Source organism: Orcinus orca, chromosome 11 (genome assembly GCF_937001465.1).
Source record: "Orcinus orca chromosome 11, mOrcOrc1.1, whole genome shotgun sequence".
Lineage (NCBI taxonomy): Eukaryota > Metazoa > Chordata > Mammalia > Artiodactyla > Delphinidae > Orcinus > Orcinus orca.
The window spans coordinates 34,886,815-34,910,867 of NC_064569.1; the positions used below are offsets into that span (position 1 = coordinate 34,886,815).

Here is a 24,053-nt window from a genome sequence, read left to right on the forward strand (position 1 = left end):
AACCAACTATTTAATGTGGTTCTTTTGTTTTTTCTATCTTTCTTTCTTTATAAAAGGTTCAACAACTGCTGCAAGAAATCACAGCTTCTTAAAACTTTACTGGAATAGACTCTTGGGTTTTTATATACAGCTATCTAAATCATTTTTTAAACTAAGATTTTTTTGTAAGCATTCTTCTTTACCTTTGACAAGGCAGCATGATGAAGTGCAGTGGTCATTAAAGCTTGTGTAGGAGCCCCAATATATAGAACAAACAAAAGTAGAGCCACTGTAGCAACACTTAGCCCTACTTTCACTCTGAGGTCTTACCGTAATCCCTGAGATCTCCTTGGAACCTTACCAAACACAGTATGGAAACTCAGAATTAACAAAAAAGAGGACTGAACTGTAGGGTGAAAAGACCCTGGGCTGAAGCCTGACTCCACTACTAATTTTCTGTAAAGCTTTGGGCAACCTCTTAGCTGCTTTGAACCTTGGTTTTTTCACCTGTAACGTTGGACTAATTATCTACTGTGCCTCTCTGACAGGTAGTCATGAAAATCAAGTGATGCAGAATATGTACAGGCACTTTGTAACTTGTAAAGTGATATAAATGATTATAAAATCCTATTACAGTCATTTGTTTATAGGGTCATGTTCACAGTGTGCTATTTTAAGCAATCATTCACCATAAGCCAGTTATGCCCTGATGATACTCCCATGATGATATGGCCATTGTTAGATTATGTTGTATGGGAAATTTGAAAGCATTTTGCAGATGCAGTTACAGTCCCTCATCAGCTGACTTTGACTGTCAATAAGGAGATGCTGCTTTGGGGGCTGGACCTAATAAGGTGAGCTTAGAAGAGCTTACAAGAAGTCCGAGAGATTCTCCTGTAGGCCTTGAGGTAAGCTACCATGTTGTAGGAAGGCCACATTGGCTAAGATCTATGGGTGGCCTTTAGGAGATGAAAGCTACCTTCCAGCTATCAGCCAGCAAGACAAAATTGGAACCTTCGTTGTACAGCCTCAAGAAACTGAATTCTTCCAACAACCTAAATTAGCTTAAAAGAGTGCTCCAAACTTCAGATGATACCATAGCCCCCGCTGACACCTAAATTTCGGCCTTGTGAGAACCTCAGTAGCAAACATGGACTTCTGTGCCTGGACATGCAGAATTGTGAGATAATAAATAAGTTGCTATAAGCCACCAAGTTTGTGGTAATTTTTTATGCAGCAATAGAAAATGAATACAGATATTCTCATGATGATTCTCCAACAGGGATACCCCATCATGTTCACAGGTTCTGTCCACAATACCAAGTATCTGCAATTATTCATTCATTCAATAATCTTGGTATCATTAGTTCTTTCATTAACACACTCAAAACAAGAGTATGTAGAGTGAGCTATAGTAGAAGATGATCATCCTCTATATTGTACTGTTTAGACCTTCCTAAATGCTTTCTTGGGAAACAGAGATAGTATTGTTTTCAAATCACCTTTATAAACTAAGCATTTAAGCAAAAAACATTTGCTAGTTGAAAAGCAAAATAAATAAAATGACTTGGTCACATTAATCTCAACAGGAACTCACATAATTTGAGGCACAGTATGGCTTATAACCCTGAAAATAATAATGTTATTTTAAAATATAATGAGGGACTTCCCTGGTGGTCCAGTGGTTAAAACTCCATGCTCCCAATGCAGGGGACACGGGTTCGATCCCTGGTTGGGGAACTAAGATCCCTCATGCCCCGTGGCATGGCCAAATAAAATAAAATTATTAAAAAAAATTTTTTTAATAAAATATAATGGGGCTTCCCTGGTGGCGTGGGGCGGCCCATGAGTTAACTATTACTTGAAATAAAAGCATATATGTAAAATGCCATGGATGTAGCTGTGGTTATGGTCTGTGACCAAACCATATTAAAAATTTTTAAATGAGTAACCTGTTTCATTGATTTTGAAAATTTCACAGTATAATTTGGTAGATGTTTCCATTCCATCAAATGGAATTGATATCAGACTTTCCAAAATTAGGCATGGCTTCTCTCTCAGGATAAGACTGTACCTTAACTCTTTTGAGAGCCACAATACAGTCAATCCAAGATTCCAAAGCAAGATTCCATACGGTTTCATGCCTGATGGTGTGTGATGCATCGTGGACCCTTGAACTTGTGTGACTCACTTAACTCTAGGAATGAACAGCAGGGGGGTTGCCCTCAGCTTGCAGCTGAGCAGGACTTGACTAAAGTTCTGAGGACAATAATGTACAGGCTCTTTTCACTGTTTCCTCAAGGCAGAATTTAATGGCCTGTGGCATGGATCGAGAAAATATGAGAAATGATTAACAAGGACCTAGAAGAACTAAAAAACAAACAGTGATGGACAACACAATGAATGAAATGAAAAATACACTAGAAGGAATCAATAGCAAAATAACTGAGACAGAAGAATTAATAAGTGAGCTGGAAGACAGAATGGTGGAAATGACTGCCAAGGAGCAGAATAATTAAAAAAGAATGAAAACAGGGCTTCCCTGGTGGCACAGTGGTTGAGAGTCCGCCTGCCGATGTAGGGGACACGGGTTCGTGCCCCAGTCTGGGAGGATCCCAAATGCCACGGAGCGGCTGGGCCCGTGAGCCATGGCCACTGAGCCTGCACGTCCGGAGCCTGTGCTCCACAACGGGAGAGGCCACAACAGTGAGAGGCCCGCGTACAGCAAAAAAAAAAAAAAAGAATGAAAAGAAATGAGGACAGTCTCAGAGACCTCTGAGACAACATTAAATGAACCAACATTTGAATTATGTGTCCCAGAAGAAGAAGACAAAGAGAAAGGGTCTGAGAAAATATCTGATGAGATTACAGTCAAAAACCCCATAACATGGGAAAGGAAATAGCCATCCAAGCTCAGGAAGCACAGAGAGTCCCATACAGGATAAATGCAAGGAGAAACACACCAAAGCACATATTAATTAAACTAACAAAAATTAAATTCAAAGAGAAACATTGAAAGCAGCAAGGAAAAAGGAAAAAATAACATACAAGGGAATCCCCATAAAGTTATCAGCTGATCTTTCCGCAGAAACTCTGCAGGCCAGAAGGGAGTGGCAGGATATAATTAAAGGAATGAAAGGGAAAAACCTATAACCAAGATTACTCCACCCAGCAAGGATCTCATTCAGATCTGACAGAGAAATCAAAAGCTTTACAAGCAAGCAAAAGCTAAGAGAATTCAGCACCACCAAATCAGCCTTACAACAAATGCTAAAGGAACTTCTCTAGGTAGGAAACACAAGAGAAAAAAAAAAGACCTACAAAAACAAACCCAAAACAATAAAGAAAATGGTAATAGGAACATACATATCGATAATTACCTTAAATGCAAATGGCATAGATGTTCCAACCAACAGACACGGACTGATTGAATAGAAACAAAAACAAGACTCATATATATGCTATCTCCAAGAGACCCACTTCAGACCTAGAGACACATATAGACTGAAAGTGAGGGGATGGAAGAATATATTCCATGCAAATGGAAATGAAAAGTAAGCTGGAGTAGCAATACTTATATCAGACAAAATAGACTTTAAAATAAAGACTGTTACAAGAGATAAGGAAGGACACTATGTAATGATCAAGGGATCAATCCAAACAGAAGATATAACAATTGTAAATATTTATGCACCCAACATAGGAGCACCTCAATACATAAGGCAAATGCTAACAGCCATAAAAGGGGAAATCGACCGTAACACAATCATTGTAGGGGACTTTAACACCCCATTTTCACCAATGGACAGATCATCCAAACTGAAAATATATAAGAAAACACAAGCTTTAAATGACATTAAACAAGATGCACTTAATTGATATTTGTAGGACATTCCATGCAAAAACAACAGAATACACTTTCTTCTCAAGTGCTCATGGAACATTCTCCAGGATAGATCACATCTTGGGTCACAAATCAAGCCTCGGTAAACTTAAGAAAATTTAAATTGTATCAAGCATATTTTCTGACCACAACGCTATGAAATTAGAAAGCAATTACAGGAAAAATAGTGTAAAAAACACAAACAGTGGGCTTCCCTGGTGGTGCAGTGGTTGAGAGTCTGCCTGCTGATGGAAGGGACACAGGTTCATGCCCCGGTCTGGGAAGATCCCACATGCCACGGAGCGGCTGGGCCCATGAGCCATGGCCACTGAGCCTGCACGTCCAGAGCCTGTGCTCCACAACAGGAGAGGCCACAACAGTGAGAGGCCTGCGTACTGCAAAAAAAAAAAAAAAAGCAAACAATAAAAACCACAAACATATGGAGACTAAACAATATGCTACTAAATAACAAAGAGATCACTCAAGAAATCAAAGAGGAAATCAAAAACACATAGAAACAAATGACAATGAGAACACATGACCCAAAACCTATGGGATGCACCAAAAGCAGTCCTAAGAAACTTGACAGCAAATTAATCCTACCTCAAGAAAAAAGAAAAATCTCAAACAACCTAACCTTACACCTAAAGCGACTGGAGAAAGAATAAACAAAACCCAAAGCTAGTAGAAGTAAAGAAATCACAAAAATCAGAGCAGAAATAAATGAAATAGAAGTGAAGAAAACAGTAGCAAAAATTAATGAAACTAAAAGCTGGTTCTTTGAAAAGATAAACAAAATAGGTAAACCTTTAGCCAGACTCATCAAGAAAAAGAGGGAGAGGACTCAAATCAGTAAAATTAGAAATTAAAAAGGAGAAGTTACAACTGACACCACAGAAATACAAAAAATCATAAGAGACTACTACAAGCAACTCTATGCCAATAAAATGGACAACCTGGAAGAAATGGAAAAATTTTAAGAAAGGTGCAACCTTCCAAGACTGAACCAGGAAGAAATAGAAAATATGAACAGACTAATCACAAGTAATGCAATTGAAATTGCGATTAAAAATCTTCCAAAACGGGCTTCCCTGGTGGCGCAGTGGTTGAGAGTCCGCCTGCCGATGCAGGGGACACGGGTTCATGCCCCAGTCCGGGAAGATTCCACATGCCATGGAGTGGCTGGGCCCATGAGCCATGGCCACTGAGCCTGCACATCCAGAGCATTTACAGGTTCCAGAAAATAGGACAAATCTCAATGAATTTCAAAATATTTAAATCGTACAAAGCATGTATTCCAACCACAGGAGAATGAAATTAGAAATTAATAACAGAAGGAAATTTGGGGAATTCACCAATATGTGTAAATTAAACAAAACACTCTTAAATAGCCAATGAGTAAAGAAGGAATCATGAGGCAAATTATAAAATACTTTGAGAGGAATGAAAAACACACAACAAAACTCATGCAGCAAAAGCAGTGCCCAAAGTAGACACAAAAATTTCCCCCCAGAATTCTAGCAAGCTGAATCCAGCAACATATAAATAGGATTACATACCAAAACCAAGTAGAATGTATCCCAGAAATGCAAAGTCGGTTCAGCATACAAAAATCAGTGACTATAAAACACCATTTAAATAGAATAAAAGACAAAACCCACATGATTACATCAATAGAGAAAGCATTTGACAAAATCCAACACTCACCAATTAAGAATAGAAGGTAACTTAACTTCCTCAATCTGATAAAGGCCATCTAAAACAAAAAAAAACAAACACCCCCTCCCCCCCATTAGTATCATATAGAATAGCCAAGAATAGCCAAAATATTATTTAAAAAAGAAGTACAAAGTTGAGGACTCACATTTCCCAGTTATGAAAATACAGTAATCAAAACAGTGCGATGCTGGCATAAGGACAGACATATAGATCAATGACATAGAATTGAAAGTCCAGAACTAAACTCTTACATATATGGTCAATCGTTTGCCAAGACCATTCCATGGAGGAAAGAATGGTTTTTTCAATAGATGGTGCTGGGACAATTGGATATCTACCTGGAAAAGAATGAGTAGGACCCTTACCTCACATCATATACAAAAATTAACTCAAAATGGGTGAAATACCTAAAGGTAAGAGCTAAAATTACAAAACTCTTAAAAGAAAACAGGTGTAAATATTTGTGACCCTGGATTAGGCAACTGTTTCTTAAATCTGACACCAAGAGTACAGAAAAAACAGAAAGAAAAAAAAGGATAAATTGGACTTCACCAAAATTCTAAACTTTTGTGTATCAAAGGACGTCACCCAAGAAAGTGAAAAGACAATCAATAGAATGGCATATGTGAAAATAATATGTGATTAGAATCTACTATCCAGAATATACAAAACACTCTTACAGGCAATAATAAAAATAATTTCAAAATAGGCAAAGGATTTGAATAGAAATTTCTCCAAGGAAGATATACAAATGGCCAATAAGCACATGAAAAGGTGCTCAGCAGCATTAGTCATTAGGGAAATACAAATCAAAACCACAATGAGATACCCCTATAGCTATTACAAATATTGGTGAGGATGTGGGGAAATTGGGAACTTTGTACATTGCTGATGGGAATATAAATGGTGCAGCCATTGTGGAAAATAGATTGGTAGCTCTTCACAAAGTTAAACATAGAATTACCAATGACACAGCAATTCCACTCCTGGGTGTGTATCCAAAAGAACTGAACACAGGTACTAAAAAAATACGTGTACACATCTGTTCATAGCTTCTCCCAGAACTGGCAAATGGTCCCAAGGAAGTAGTAGCCCTACATACTGGGTTCATCGCTTTGGATTTATGTTTTCTCCCATATCTTGGTTCTATATTTCATCACTACCTTAGTAGCACACTGATGCCTTTGAGCAGAATTTTTCCCCTAGTTTTCCTCAGGGAAAGGTTTGATCTGAATTACCCGATATTTTCCTAGTTTAAGTAGAATAATATTGATTCTATCCTGGATACTCTTCTTTCTAGACCTTTGTATCTTATCTACTTATGGAGTTTCAAATATCATCCATATGCATATGGATAGATTCTTGTAGTTCTCATCTTTAGCCAACCAGTCTGAAATATATACCTTTCTCCCAAACAACTGCACTTCCTGGAATTTCTTGAACATGACATCTGTGTATCTGGGCATATGGTCGTCCATCTTTCTATTCCGCTTTGAATGCTCTTCCCTCTGCTGTCCACCCGGCAAACTCATAACAGTTTTTTAAAATTCAATGCTGGTATCCACTCCACAGTCTTTTCTGATTCCCCATGCAGAAGTAGGTGCCTCTCCTCTGTGTTCCCACAGTATCCCAAGAATAATTAATAATAATAATGTTATGTACATTAATTTATAAACTTATAATTTTAAAAAATTATATGTTGCACTGTTTTTATTAAATAATTTAAGGACTATTCAAAATGCTTCCCCTATATTAACTTATCTCTCATAACAATCCTATGAATCTGATGACATTATTATTCACATTTTATAAATGAGGAAATTGAAGTGAAGTAACTTGCCCAAGATTATGCAGCTATTAAATTGCAGAGCTGGAATTTTAACTCAGGCATCTGACATCAGCCTGTAAACCTTTACTATGCTCTCTGTCATCATATTGATCATAATCATCTTCTCTGTCATTTGCTGGGCTAACTGTTAATGCCAAGCATTATGTTAAAGGGCATGATCACATTTTAGAGCTCTATAATGTAGGTCCCATTTTTTTCTTATTGAGGAAATTGATGCCCCCAAATTTAAGTAACTTCTCCCTTATGTTCATTGTGTTAGATTGCAATTCTCCACTCTTCCCTAGATCCATGCCCTTTACAATATGGTTTTGTAATTCTTCCCATCAAGAGGTAAATTTCATTTCCCTAGTCCTTATATCCAGAATGGCCTTGTAATTTGCTGTGGTCAACAGACTGCAGGAAGAGTGACGTTTCAGTTCCAAGCCTGGGCCTCCAGAGCCCCTGTGCACCACTTTTCACTTTCTCTGTCATGGGACGCTGCCACTGCCATGAGAACAAGCCAGGGCTAACATGCTGCTGCTGAAACCATGCTCAGCAGAGAAAAGTCATCTCAGATGAGGTCATCCCAGACCAGCCAACCTGCCAGCAGACCACAGATGTGAGAGAGGTCAGCCAACCGGAGACATGTAGAAAATAATTGCTGTTTTAAACCCCTACATCTGGGGCTAATTGGTCATGCATTAGTATGGTAGCAATACATAACTGATTCAGTCATATAGCCAGGAAGTGACAGCATCTCTCTCTCTCTCTCTCTCACACCCACACACACACACACGTGTGCAAAAATATGATCCATGTGCTCTTATCCATACAGCTTGATAATAGGAGAATAAGAAATTAATTTAACCCCCATTCATGAAGGCATGAATGTGGAGGGGGCACAGGGAAACCAGCACAGGAGGTAACATAGGAAGGAAGAGGAGGGGAGGGGCCACGAAGAACTTTCCAACCCCTTCAAACTGACTTGCCCTCTCTCTGTCCCTTTCCTTTTTTTTTTTTTGCGGTACGCGGGCCTCTCACTGTTGTGGCCTCTCCCGTTGCGGAGCACAGGCTTCGGACGCGCAGGCCCAGTGGCCATGGCTCACGGGCCCAGCCGCTCCGCGGCATGTGGGCTCTTCCCGGACCGGGGCACGAACCCGCGTCCCCTGCATCGGCAGGCGGACTCTCAACAACTGCGCCACCAAGGAAGCCCTGTCCTTTTCTTAAGAGACCCATCCCTCGACCCCTCCCTCTTCCCTCCCCCTCCCCCAGACCTGGAGGATCCTTCAGAGGGAGGTTCAGACCTCTTTCTCTTCCTTTGCTGGTGTAAGCCATGGTGGTGTGTGCTTATGTGAGAGAAGTAGGTTTTTGAAGTTCCTGTTCTTTCCGTTCCCAAGTCTCTGGGGCTGAAAAGGAGGAAAAGATATTAGTTATCAGATTTTTAAAATGTAAATAAAATATACTCCCCCCCACACCTCAGAAAAGCACCTCTTCCTGTTAAGCGTCCGGAGGTTTATAAGGCACTACCGCCAGACTGGATTCTAGCAAATGCAAATGGTAGTGGATCAGCATTAGCCATTGAGTAGAACTTAGCCTTTGGTCTTTCCAGAACAGAGTCAGCTGAATGAGGATCCCCACGGGAAGACACTTGCTGCTCAGGAATGAGTCAGTACTGGAGTCTCCTGGGGTAGAACCTATAATCTTCCGAGGGCAAGAGGTTGTGTCAGTGCTAGTGATGTTTGCTCTGCCCAGAAATACAGCAGCAGAGGCCAGAGCCTCTGTGCTGAACCTACCACTGCTTCAATGTGCTCCCTTCCCCACTGTCCAAGGAAAGGTAAAATCTCATTCTTTTATTTATTCAACAAATAAAATATCCACTATGTCCGAGACACTGTTCCAGGTGCTGAGGATGCATCAGTGAATAAAACCAAGTCTCTTTCCTCCATCAAACTTGTATTTTAGTGGAGGAGACAACCAATATATATACATAGATATATAATTCCTAAGTGCTTTGAGGAAAAATAAACCAGATTAAGGTGAGAGGACAGGGAGTACACTTGAGCAGAGACCTGCATTGAGGGAGGAAGACACGTAGATATTGGGGTAGAGGAAGCCAGTGTGAGGAATAGTACACTCAGCGTTCCTGAGGCAGCAGTGTGCCTGGTCCTTCAGAGGTCCAGCCAGCAGCTGAGCTGCAGCAGACTGATCAAGGGAGGTGGAGATAGCCATGGGCCAAGTCATGCAGAAGTTAGTGGGCAAGAGTGAGGGCTACATTTTTTTCTATGAGATGTTACCTTTCATCGTAACCACTATAGACCAATATACAGGAATACTTAGAAAGTTTGTTGACTGAACGGGGGGAAACCCTCACTTTATATCATTTAAGACAAACTGTACCCAGTCATGGCTACACATGAATCATCTGTGTTACTATGTGACTCCTGGGCCCACTTACTCATCAAAATCTCTGGAGATGAAGCCCCAGAATCAGTACTTAAAAAAAAACTCCAATCCTCATAACATATGGTTGTATATGCAAAGAAAACGTGTGAAAGGATTTATACCAAACTACAATATGAACCTCAGGCACATGATTTTAGTTCTGAGTAGAAATGCCATAAAGAATTTAACTTTTTAAAATAGTTCTCAAAATCAGACCTTTTAAGGACAGTTCTGTCTTGGTGAAACTGCTACCAAAGACATCCATCTTGTAATACAGCTCTAATAAAAAGGATCAATTTGATACTGAATTGCAAACTGGAATGCACTCAGTATTTGCTGGGTGAATGTCTTTTAACAGCTTACTGTCAAGTATGTCGGTCACCCTATTGTACTGGGTTGCTGCTATCACAGTAGGAACTAACTCATGACGTTTCCATTACTGCTGCAGTAGTGGAAAAGTTCTAATCTACGAAAGCACTCTATTGACACAACTTGCTTAGGTTTCAAACTATTTAAAATCCTTTTTGATTTAGATAGGTTAATTAACAAATAGATGAATGGGCTATCTAACCTATCACCAGGTATTGCATTATGCAGACTTATCCAAAAAAAAAAAAAAGGTTATACTAGAAAACCAACTTAGTACACAATTTAGAGAAAAAAATTTTATTGCAATATAAAACGCACTTATAAAATGTCCACAGAAGGCATGTAATTCTTCACTGCTATATAAATTCACTGGGAATACTTTATTCACCTTCTATTGTTATGATGACATCACCTAAAACATAAACGATGAGTTATACTCTATAACAAATGCATCATTGATTTTCAACAATCATTGGTTTAATAATAATTAGTTTAAGATTATATAATCACATCTATATTCTGGAATGTCCACTTACTTTCATGTAGTGTAATAGAGTTTAAGAGCATAATTGCACATGGATGGTAGAGAAAAACATTCACTACTAAATTATTTTATACCTTCATGACAGGTTAACTTTCTTCCTGACCGAAAATAACAGCTTCAGCAGCTTGGCCTATGGTCGACAACACAGCTCCAGGATTCTCAATGCAGTAGTTTGTGTGTATGTGTGTCTATGTGTGCACCCACGGAAAAACTTAAACTACATCTTTCATAAACAAGTGCAACATTACCGTCAATTATTTTGCATTATAGTCTGATTATTTGTAAACAAACAAAACCCCACACACTCTTAATTCTAGAAAACAAAAAAATCTGTCAACTCATAATTATTCTAACATGCTTTTAGTTGAACACACATTGAATTTCTGAAAGGTGCATATATTACCTTAGATAATAAAGTGTAAAAATGAGTGTTTCATATTTTATACTATGAAATGTACATTTCTGGTATCTGTTCTATGCAGCATAAAGTTTAGATCAAGAAATTCTAAATCCCGGATCCCCACAGTTCGTTTAGAAAAGTCCTCTAAATTATGGCTCTTGCAGCAGGTTTATCAGATTAAACATGGTGAAGTTTTCTAGCTCCCTCTATTTCAAGTATCAGAGAAAAGGAGGCTCAAAATCTCTGTAGGTTGTAATTGAAAATGCAAAGCTGTAGAAAACAGTTAACTGTGTTTTGAAATAAGATATAAATTGAAACAAGATTTGTTTATCTGTGTTAGGCTGATGAGTACTAGGACTTTAAAATAATTTTGTTAAATCTGAATATTTGCCTATAAATATATGGTTTTAGAGAGAAATCAATCGGTTTAAAACTTTTTCAATATTGTTGACTTTAGTTTTGTTTGCTTTTGAATGATATTAATTTAATATTCAACTGGACATAAATATTTGGTCTCACACTACCTATAATGAAATGACTTACTTTTGAAATGGAAAATTTTTAAAGCACTAGAAAGAGCATTTACTAAAGCAGTTTCAATGTGTCTTTCAACATCATCAGAAATCCTGAAGTATATATCTGGTACCCTTAATGTTTCAGAGTGAGTTGATTTTCTGAAATTTTAATGCCATTTAAAAAATGAAAAAGTCAAATAGAAAAGACTGCTGCAATAAAGCACTGTTTCTAAAAGTTGTAGACATGATCTCACAGTCTGAGTGAGCACTGCTCTTCAGAGCACCTTTTCCTAGGCACATGAAGTTTTCAGCTTAGAAAATAATCTAATCTGGTCCTTAACATATTCATTAAGTGGAATGAATATTTTAAGGTCTTCCTCTCTCCCTTGAAGAAAAAAAAGTGATGTATCACCGAAGAGTAATAAGAATTGTATCTTACTTTAGATTTTCTGGAATTGGCCCAACTCTATAAAATTTTAAGAACTATGTGAAAGTGTGGAATCATCACTCTATGAAAACTGTGATGAAATTAAACATCATTATGTCAAACCCTTTTCTAGCTTTAACTCAAAAATAGAAATCATGAGTCTTCTATAACATTAATTTAAAAACACACAGAAGTGAAAAGTGCTGATTTTCAAAAAGTACAATTTTTTCCCCTACTATACATCAACGTGGAATGATTTCAGTTCTCCTGTACTAAAAGCTGGACTTTTAAAAAAACTAGTATTGTAATAATTTTAATCAGTAGTGGCTTCAGTTTCAGCTGGACCCCTAATTAGTCTTCGAATTCCTCTTTTTCCTGAAGGACCTTTTGGTTTTGCAAAACTTTGTTTATGTGCATGCTGCTTGGGGTGTACTTCTTCATAAAGGAAGTCTGCAGTCAACTCATCCCCATTGTCTATCTCGATCTGTAAGAGATAAAATTAGCAAAGTGTGATGCAATGTGAGAAAACACAACATTCAAAACCTAATACAGATTTGGATAAAGAGGATGTGGCACATATATACAATGGAATATTACTCAGCCATAAAAAGAAACGAAATTGAGCTATTTGTAATGAGGTGCATAGACCTAGAGTCTGTCATACAGAGTGAAGTTAGAAAGAGAGAGACAAATACTGTATGCTAACACATATATATGGAAATTAAGAAAAAAAAAATGTCATGAAGAACCTAGGGGTAAAACAGGAATAAAGACACACACTTACTAGAGAATGGACTTGAGGATATGGGGAGGGGGAAGGGTAAACTGTGACAAAGCGCGAGAGAGGCATGGACATATATACACTACCAAACATAAGGTAGATAGCTAGTGGGAAGCAGCCGCATAGCACAGGGAGATCAGCTCGGTGCTTTGTGACAGCCTGGAGGGGTGGGATAGGGAGGGTGGGAGGGAGGGAGACGCAAGCGGGAAGAGATATGGCAACATATGTATATATATAACTGATTCGTTTTGTTGTGAAGCAGAAACTAACACACCATTGTAAAGCAATTATACTCCAATAAAGATGTTAAAAAAAAAAAACCTAATACAAGCAATGAGCCAGTTTTCAGGTGTGAACGCTCACCAATAAGTGCATAATACTCATTCCAGCAAGAGAGAACCAAGGACCATGTGAAAATAGTTCACTTTCATCTTATTTGGGGGGAGGAGGAGGGAGCTAAATGAGTTGCTTGAATATATAATTAGCTATACTCATTTTCTATTTGGTTCTCTCTTTCTTCTCCAATTTAACTAATGTTTAAAAGTAGTACAGTAGGAATCACCACTATATTCTTAAGTTGTTCTGCTTTGGTACACTACATATTTTCAAGAAACATTACTCATGGTCCTTTCATCACTTGGGTCACTTGAAATCACTCTATAACACGGGCTGGCGAACGATGGCCTGCAGGCCAAATCTGCTCAAGTTAAGAGAGTGTTTTACATTTTTAAAGGATTGTAAAAACAAACAAAATAATAAAACAAAGAAGAATATGTGACAAAGACCATATGTGGCCTGGCAAAGCCTAAAATATTTACTATCTGGTCTTCTGGTAGAAAAAGTCAGCCAGCCCCTGCTATAGAAAGTGATTCTTAAGAACTTAAAAAGCTCTTAAAGGGCTCAGTACCTAAAACACTGGTAATTTGTAAGGACCTGTGTTTTAAGAGTTGAAGGGCTCAAGAATAAACCATATCTTTTCCCATGCCTCACCTGCATTTAAGAAAATAAATTTAAGGAAACGTAGCTCCCAAAATTCATGTTTATGCCCATTCTCTCCTTTCCCAACAACTGGAAAGATTCTCAACCACCCCATGGTTCAGTTATAAATAGAGACTGTAGTTCCTTATTAATAAAGTCTTGAGACAATCACAAGTATGCAGCTTTAGCAGCACCATCCAGCAAAACTTTCTGCAATACGGAAATGTTCTCTAAATTCTGCACCATTCAATACAGTGCCATTGGCCACATGTGGCTAAAATGAGCACTTGAAATGTGGCTGGTGCTTTTAAGGAACTGAATTTTAAATTTCGTTTAATTTTTATATATATTTAAATTTAAATAGCCACATGTAGCTTGTGGCTACACATTAGAGAATACAGATCTACAGGGAGACTGGGGTCATGATAGGCCGTCCTCAAGCACTTAGAGGAGTTCCTAAGGATTTATGATGAGAATAAGAAAAAAAAAAACTTTCATTTATAAACCACAATACATCACGAACTACACGAAAGACAATAAAAATGTAACAAAAACTGAAAAATTAAAAATAAATAGGTAGGTATTAAATATATTAATAAGATAAATTAGATAAAATAAATTAGATAAATAAATAGATAGGTAATTACCTTTCTAATGACATCCATTTGTAGTTGTCTTTCTACAATCTCTAGCAGAGGGCTCTTGCAGCTAGAATACAGCATCCGTTCTCTTATACTGCATGTGTATCCAGGCATTGAATAAATAAAAACTAAATTAAAATAATAATAAATCCAATTAGCAGCATATCAATTAAAGCACACACTAAACCTCATAAAGCTACAACTAAGCCCTCTGGCCAAGAAATAAGAAAGAATATAGTGATGAAATATCAATCAGCAAACAAAGTATTACGTTAAAAAAAAAAAAGTATCATATACCTATAGACTCCAAATAGTCTCCTTCATGGGAATGTTTATACAGAAAGAAATGATAACGTGCTGAATCTCTGGGAATCCTCTTAGGCAAATCTTTTAGTTCTGTATTTATTGTGTTGGCCAAAATTATAATTTCATTTTTTATATCTATTTCCTGTCAATAAGAAACAAAATGCATTTATTAAGACAGATACACAGAAATTTAAAATTTATAAATTAAAAAACAAGGAGACAAGGGGAAACTTACACAATTTCACTTTTTCCACAGTGAATATATATTGCTTTTGTAGTTTCAAAAAAAATGAATAAAAAATAAAAAGGAAGCAAATAAAAAGATTTAAAATCCATTAAAAACAAACCTTATACAAGCCATAGATACCAAAAAGTGAAGCCATTTCATAACAATCATTATATCTCTTACCAACTGCACATAGTTGAGCTGTCTGTTATTCAATTTTTCCAAAGCCTGAAAAGCTTCTCGAGAAATAGGAAATGCTACTCCTTGTAGTGTTTGATGCTTAGTGTCCACACTCACGTCAGTTTGTACCTAGTATGACAGATTCAATTTACCGATGAAGTTTAGCATTTAGCTGTGTCAGATGGCAAAGAGAAGAAAACCCAACCTCTACAGAGTGAGGGTCATTCCACCCTTGCCCATTTTAGTATAATTAAAATTAACAATTAAAACACTATGAACTTAAAAAGCAAATAATTTTCACATTTGTTTCAGGTTCTGCTAGCACTTTGTCAACATGCAGAGTGTATGCCACATTTTGATGAAAATGCCGGAAGTGAACATCTGAGTTGAGTGTGCAATGTTAGTGGGGCTTTGCTTATATGTTTGGTTTGGCACAATTGCCATGAGCTACGTAAGCTCTCAGAAGTGTCTTCAGATTACACTTTTAATTACAAAGTTTTACTTGATAAAATTTATGAACAGTGTGATATAAATATAATATGCATAGAACTTTACTTTGTTCTGCTAGACATAAAATGCAACACAAACACCATGCACTGAGTTGAAAGGAGTACAAACAATATACAAAGACACAACACAGCTCAACAAATTATACTACTGCAGAAGTTCCACACTTAGAGCTTTCATTACTAAGAACATGGGTGTGCACGTATCAGAAGAAGAGAAGAGTACGTCAAGAAAGCTTTCAATGCACATATTTAAGACTTTTATACTCAGTAAATGACAGCATAGTATAGGGTCTCATTTGCAGTGTTGCAACAAAGTCAAATAGAAATTTTACTTTAAAAAAAAATGAATGGAGATTCTACAGCATAAATGGTATTGTATAATGAAAACATCATAGAACATATGCAAATGCATACCCCAATAAGATCCTCTGGGTTCTGATTGCAAGGAATAAAACAAACTATCAAACTTGTAAAAAAAAAAAAAACATGTAAAAATCCATACTCAAATAACTTGAGTTAAAATAATATAAAGATAGATCCTTGCTATCAGGTCAATATTAAATAATATTCAATCACTTTTCAGACTGATTCTTATTAGTCTGTTACTCAGACAAGTGAATAGTAGTTTCTGCTACTTGTTCTTTTCTATAAAATTCCGTTAGAAATACAGTAGCTATTCTAACTTAGAATTGCTGCAGTAAACACATTAGAAATATGATAAACTATAATATGGATGAAATTTATTGACTCTAATATGCTAAACAAGTACTCAAATAACCATCTCCCATATATATCTATATATATGCACACACCCATCCAAGTAATGTCCATAGAAGTTAATTTATAGAGCCTCTAGAAATCCTAAACACACTACAGCATTTATGTTTTACTCTCTTTAGTCGTCAGTATTCTCTGAAATAACAAAACAAACCTTCTTCAGGCAACCTCATTAGATATAATATCCCTCACACTACATGGGTAACACATACTTTTCCCATTTATCGATATTTAGTATTCAAAGTACAAAGTTAAAAACAGTTGTACTTCTCACAGGAAGATTACTAATCTATAACCTACATTATAAAGACAGGAGAAAGCTATTTATGAAACTGACATGAAGTTTAATATTCACTTTTAACTTTTTCCTGAAGACACATTGAGCACAGTCTTGTCAGTCTTGTCTCTAAACTGCACAGAATAAATGTAAGCTATCTAACTTATTTATTCTCTAGTTACCTCTTCATCGATTAATTAAAAATACAGTATTTTTAATCACTTAGAATCTTGCAAGGTTTCAAAATGGTAATAATACCTCATTAATTTTAATCTGTCGTAATTCTTCTTCAGCTGCAGTCAGTGGGGCAGGAGAAGACTGTGACAGCAAATATTTCTTATATCCATGTAATGACACATCTTCCTGTGAGCACAGAAACTGACTGTTACTAGTTGTGAGGCTACTTTAGGAAAACAAAATCATTAATTTAACAGAAAATATTTTAACTAAAAATAAACAGTAACAATAATTTTATTACTTCTTTTTTTAAAAAAAATATTCTATTCTACAGGTTTCAAAAGTTTTAAGGGGATTAGCTACACTTCATTTCCTAAAGCTTTACAATTATTAGATCTTTTGTGAGTGTGATGGTGGTAACGCCAGCCACATGACGAACCTGATCATGCTTCAAGTCTATAGGACAATTATAATTAACCTGGGGAAGCCTGCCCCATAGTTATTCAATAATCAACATATTCAGATTCTGAATTCTGTACTGTAATGAATTATATAATTTCTCTACAATTATTCATAGAAAATAATTACAGTTCTTATTTAAAATAAAAAATATTCCAAAGAAGTTTACTTCTCATCAAAATTTTGTGGTTTGGAAGACTGAGAATAGAATTGAGAAACCAGGCCACTTCACAACTGATGTGAATAAGCAAAGGATACCCATCTAGTCTCGTGCTCTATCCACCAGAATACATTACTCCCTGAATCACAGTAAAAGCTCTAAAAAACAAAAAACCTGTTGAAAAAATACACTGTAATTTTCTTAATTTGGGGGTATATCTATATACATGTATTTACCATACAAATTTTATAATGGAGTAAATTCTTAATCATAACTAAATTTATTAATCAACAATTACCCCAATTAATTATCAATTTACCTGCCTCAATGTTCTAGTTCAATTAATACAGCTATTGCTTCCACAGCATAAGTGTAAACATCCAAAATATCTAAAACCTACTATCTCTTTTAAGTAGTCTCTCATTTTTCTGAGCCTATCTCCACATCGTTAAAATGAAAAGGTTGAACTAAATGAGAGGTTGAACTAAATGATCTCCAAGGGATATTCTAGTGTTTGAAGACTAACAGAGGAGATTCCAACATATTTTAAAAGTGTAAGTATGATGTTTCAGTTAACTTGCATATCATATGAAACGTAATATTTTCTCTTATTCTTTATGTTTACCGATTCACCAGTCATAATTCACATTAACTATCCCATTACCTCGGTGCAACATGCAGAATCTACATAAAAGTATAAGTTTTGTACCTTTACTGTTCCAAACACTTCATCTTTAATGTGGCCACCTCCAAACTCCTTTTTCAGAGTTGCTCTTGTTGCTGCATACAACATTTTTTGACGAACCTAGTAATTGTGAAAGTTTACTTATAAGTTTATAGATGAAAACTATCATTACAAAAGAAAGCACTTTATAAATGTATGAAAATCTTCAAGCACATTAAAAAGAAATTAAACTGACAAAGCTGAAGTCCATTGACTATAACATGTTAAAATATGTATATACAAATAACCATCATAACATCAGCATCTAAAATATCAACAGCTACTAAGGAAGACTTCAATTTATAAGTCACATTTTTTGAAAAGTAGAAAAAAACTAAATTTTAGAAAATCATTCATTTTTGTCAAAGTATAAAATGAATTCAGGAATTAAAAAAACTACTTAAAACACTATTTTAAAATCACTGAAATGAAGTAAACTTGATAATGACATTTTACTCAAAACAAGTCTAGGTCAGACGCTACTTATTTAGTTGTTTAAGAATCAAATATTCGTGGCATAACTATGGCATAAACCATTCTATGAGGGACAAAGTAGAAAAGAACTACAGTATATACTATTATTAAAGAGTATGATAGCATCTATGGAAAACTACTAAAGATAACTGCCAACCAATAGAAATCATTTCATAATTTTGTACTGGCAAATCCAGTATTTCTTTCAGACAGCATATACAGAATTAAATAGGAAGTGATGACTTTTGAGAATGATATCTACATAACTTTTAAAATTATTTTTCTACAATAAACAAGAGAATTAATTTTTAAAATATTGAGCAGTATCCATATACTAGCTTTTTATTTTATTCTATTAATCAGTCTACTAACTCTCCTAAGAGAAATACTTGTTTGTGTGCATGCCCATCACTTGAATGGTAGCTATTAAGAATATTTAATAAAATGTTCAGTTAGTTCTATAAGAATTATTTCAATTATTACTCTCAAAATAGTAACCTTCATTCTTCAGAGGTCCACAGAGTCATTTATAATTGCCACAAATTTTTCAATTTAAAATCAATAATAATTCTACTGATTTCAATCAAGGTCAAGATTTCTGAATCTAAGTACATTACCCCTGATTCTACATTACCAATCACAAGGATTTTTTCCATGATCATTCCCATCTATGAGATATGACTGTTGCTTCTTAACTTTCTCTTGGCCTAGGAATATTTCAGAAAAAAATTTTCTAGCTTTTAATGTTAAATAAGTAACCAAAAAATTACTTACATGAGAATGGTCTGGAGACCACGCAATGAATATCCATTCATATCCCTGGGCATTCTGAGAATCTAACCTGAATAATACGTAGCACGGTTGTTTGTCCTCCAACAGGGGTAAAACAAAGGAATCATAATCCTTATCCCAGGAATCTAAAGGCTGCCTACACGCTCCAACCACAAGTTTCTCTATGAAGAACAATTTTTAAAAGATATATAAATGGTTTAAAATGCCAAATGGTAGAATAATGAAGAATAGAAGAACAAATTAATAGTTAGTTCTTAATTGCTATTATTCACATCAAAATATAGAAAGGGCAAAGGTTGTAACACAGAAAATAAATATAATATAAAGCAATATTAAAAACAGATATAAAAATTATAACTAGCATAGTTAAAATAATGTTATAAACACAAGAAAGGAACGTACAAAAATGATTATAAATAGTTGAGTTGGATGGCTGAAGAGAGGGTGATTATATTCTATTGTCCAAATATTTATGCTATAAATTATCAACAAAATATATTTAACTAAGTGTCCTACCGCTCAAAGGTATAATTTCTGAAATTAAACACTGAATTGTACAGTTAAGAAATACTAAATAAAAACAGGTTTAGCTCCTATTTGGCCATAATGCTACAAATTTTAATATTTGTCCAGAAACAAATTGGTACAGCCACTTTGAGGCATTATTGGGCGAATCAAGTGAAACTGCTAATGTACTCTGCATAGAGAATCTCTTGCACATATATACCAAGGTGTTCACTGCAGCACTATAAAATAACAGTGGAAACTGAAAATAGCCTAAATATTCATCAATAAGAGAATGGACATATAATATGTGGCATAATCATATTATACAATTCTATTCATATTTAGAAAGAATTAGTGAGCCTCTATCAAAACTAATTATAAAAGCAATGTTTACAGGAAAAGGAATGATGCAGAAAAAGATGTCAGTTTATGTGAACTTAAAAACTCTAAACAGCACTATATGTTATTTAGGGATACATATAAAAAACAGATTGAACAAAAATAAGGTTCCTAACATAGTTGTCTCAGGAGAAGGTCAGGAAGTAAAACTGTTTAAAGCGAATGTTCTTATATTATATTACAACAACATTAAATTACAAAAGGCTTGAAGTAAATATGATAAAAATGTTAGCAGTTAATAATTTAAGAAGAGATGGAGGTATTGTTATTTATTCATAATTTCCTTATTTAAAAAATTTTCTCAAAACAAAAATAAAACCAGAAAATAGTGATATTCTAAAATATGCTGCTTTCCAGTATATGTTTATTCTTGTTGAGTGTGTTAACGTATGTAGAACAACTGCCTATTTTTCAAACTATTTTGGTATTTTTAATATATAAGAGAAAATGGAATGCAAATTAGATTTACTTCCAGTTTATGAAAGAACAAGGTATTTTTCCAAAGCAAAATATTTAAGGTATTTAAGAAATTAGGTCAATGGAATATTTTAACATATTCATTTGAGATTAATTAGTTATATTAATTATTCACACTCAAACCAGCTGAATTAAAAGACTCTCCCACCCAGTGAATTTCCCTACGTACAGCTTTATTTTGAAGGTATCGATTTATAGTCTGTTACACTCAGAACTTTTTCCCATAACAAGAAAGGGGAATCATTTCTGCAGCATACACTGCAATCAGGTTGAGAAAACGGGGAGTTTAAAATCCTTCCTTTCTACCTCAAAACTAACTTTACTGAATAACAATTCACAAGTAACTTTTCTTTTGTGTGGGATAATCACCTGTTACTGATTTTCATTCCAGAGATGCAAGCACTGATATTAGATACAAACTGTGGTACAGAAACTGAGACACAAAAAGTGTAAGAGGAAGATGTCACACCAAAAACAACATCTTTTTGTTTCCGTGAGAGTCAACTACAGAATGCAGAAGGTAAAGTAAGCAGGGGCCCGTAGGACATGTCCAAAATGTAGAGGAGCCAAGTTAACTAAAGGCGAGCTCTGAACCTGCTTCACATTTATTAATAGTCCAAATCACTGACAATGATTTAGAAGTTTAAAAATACAACAGCCAATAATCCAAGGACAAACAACATTTAAAAATGCTTAACTAACCATTTTCAATCGATATCTTCAGAAGTCTGTATTTTCCATTTCTTGCTCTGGCAAAAATATCTTTAACATCCTCACTTGCTGTGGAAAAAGATACAGAAAAGTAAACCTATTTTTAATACTTACGTATTAATACTTTCTGATGCTACTTGAATAGGGAAAAAATGAAATGTAATACAAAGGAAACATCTTGAAGATGCAGTATTCTCTTATCAGTAATTTAAATTACAAAAATTAAAAGGTGTAACAGTAGACATTGTATACAGCTAAGAAACATAAACATATTTTAAAAGTATATTAATTCTAACCTGTTTTACCTAGATAATTCCATAGCAGAAATTTACACTGGGAATGAATATATTAAAGTTTCTCAAACCCAATAATCACAAATCACAATTTTGAAAAACACCTTTATTGCTTGTTTGAAAAATGCTGAAAACCTGCTTTCACTCTCTTCTGGTCCAATTTCAAGCTTATAATAAACAAACACACCTCCTTCATCAATTCATTTTTACATTTTCACCTTTAAAAACAACAATTAATGTCAAACACCCTATCCTGATTAAAGAAAAAGACAACAATTCATTCAAGCTCGTACTTCTGGTCATACTTCTCTAATTCATATTTCTTAAAAACCTGGAGTAATCTCACTGAGCAAATATATATTTAATAACCTATCCCTTGTGCTATTAAAGCTTCAATTTCGTTCTAATTTTATTCTTGAGTTGTATATTGAGAACAAGAACCACTGTTTAGTAGTGCTTGCTATAACGCTCAAGCATGAAAGTCAATAATTATATATATCAAAACTATGCTTTTAGATTTGCGACTGTTTTGCTTGTGTTTGTGCGTGCAGGAGGAGGTGTGGGGTGGTGTCAAAGGCCCTTAAGAACAAAACACAATTAGACGTTTATCTGGGGAAAAGATTCTTTGTCCATTAACAGGAGGAGCTTGTGTTTACATTACAACTCGTTAAGTGATCGCGAGTAACCCGGGACATATTTGATTCTGATGAGGTGAGCGCTTTCAGACCGCCCATTTTCAAACCAGGAAATAATACAGGTGAATTATAATTGCACATTCAACTGCCTGCCCGGGACGATTAAACGCAACCATACAGATCAAACTTTTCAGTTCGCTGGGTAGTATCTAAGAACAACCAAGACGCCTCATACTCAAGATACAGACAACGGTGTTGATGTTCCAATTTTGGAAGAAAATGCGGAAGAGTTTGGGAAGCACCCTTACTGGAAATGAAAAAGATTCCCGCATCTTTCTTTTCATAATCCAAATCTTGTAACAACTCTAAAGTTGTACCGTGAAAAAGAAAATTCGCCCGTCTCTCGACAGCAAAAAGAGCCCCAGTCGCCTCCACGGTTCCAGGTCTTCCCAGTCCGATAAAAAAGGGGAAAGTTGGGCTAACGGCGGCGGCGGCGGCGGCAGGCACGCCCCCTTCACCCCGGCCGCCGCGGAAAGCCATTTCCTTCGCTCCGGCGAATTTCGGGTCCATCGGCAACGTGGCGGCGGCCGGCCCGGGCTGGGAGGGTGGCAGGCCGGGAGCGCCCGGGACACGAGAGCGCGGAGAGGCGCAGAGGCCCGGCTCGTCCCCGAGACCGACTCCCTGTGCTCCGGGACCGACTCCGGCCCTGCCCATCCCGCCGCCCGCCCGGCTCGCCGGGGGCCTCCCAAGAGTCCCTTCCCCGCAGGCAGCGCCGGCGCCGTTACCTTGGATGCCGGTCTGATGGGACATGGCGGCGGCCGCGGGCTCCCGGCTCCGGCGCTGAGTGCTGCGAGCGGCCCCGGCCGGCGGCTCCAGGAAGTGGCGGCTACTCCACCAGCCCCGCCGCGTCATCAGCCTGCGACCCGCCCCGCCCCGCCGCCGCCCCGCGAGGCCAGCGGCGTCCTCGCGCGGCCCCGTCGCTCTCGCTGCCTGCCTCCTGACACCCGTGCAGTCTTGGCGCAGCCGGACTGCAGGTCCAGACCCCCGGCCCGCAGCTTCAGCTCTCTGCCGGGGGTCACAGTTCACGTTTTTTGCCGCCGTTTCTCCCCCTCCACCACGGTGAAACACTGCTGCCCGGCAGGATGGCTTTGCCCTCTGGGGTCTGCCCTCCAGTGACCCTGCCGACACCGCCTTTCACTGGTTCAGCAAAAACGTTGCTCAAAAACAGAAATGAACGTTTTACTGAACACACGTTTTCAGCTTTAAAAAGATGTGCATGATATCCTTTTTGGTTTACTCTTCGTGCAGTCTATACAATTTAATGTAAACGGTCACTCCCCGCCCCTTTTTTATAAAAAGAATTAATAGATAGGCAGTCTCCCATGAAAATCCCCCACGCTTTTAAATTAAGTTTATCTCAGACTGTTAACTATCCTTTCTTTAGTTGGGCACATTTAGACACCA

At 36.7% G+C, this 24,053-nt stretch overlaps 2 protein-coding genes across 5 annotated transcripts in view; one reads left to right on the forward strand and one right to left on the reverse strand.

Moving 5' to 3' along the window:
• The window catches only part of IRAK4 (interleukin 1 receptor associated kinase 4), a 33,209-nt gene extending 29,101 nt beyond the window's left edge, over positions 1 to 4,108 (forward strand). For all 4 annotated transcript variants that reach the window (XM_012534603.3, XM_033436533.2, XM_033436532.2 and 1 more), the window contains one exon: positions 57 to 4,108. In XM_012534603.3, the coding sequence (XP_012390057.1) occupies positions 57 to 92 (36 nt within the window). In that variant the 3' untranslated portion in view covers positions 93 to 4,108. The remainder of the gene's footprint in view (positions 1 to 56) is intronic.
• Positions 4,109 to 10,747: 6,639 nt separating this feature from the next.
• Positions 10,748 to 23,517, reverse strand: TWF1 (twinfilin actin binding protein 1). The gene is made up of 9 exons (XM_004274432.4): positions 23,375 to 23,517; positions 21,653 to 21,730; positions 19,550 to 19,728; positions 18,287 to 18,382; positions 17,040 to 17,144; positions 15,222 to 15,347; positions 14,804 to 14,954; positions 14,513 to 14,634; positions 10,748 to 12,590 (listed from the first exon to the last, which is right to left on the reverse strand). Exons 1-9 carry the CDS (start codon positions 23,499 to 23,501, stop codon positions 12,420 to 12,422), a joined length of 1,155 nt encoding a protein of 384 aa, XP_004274480.3. The 5' UTR covers positions 23,502 to 23,517; the 3' UTR covers positions 10,748 to 12,419.
• Between the last annotated feature and the right edge of the window lie 536 nt (positions 23,518 to 24,053).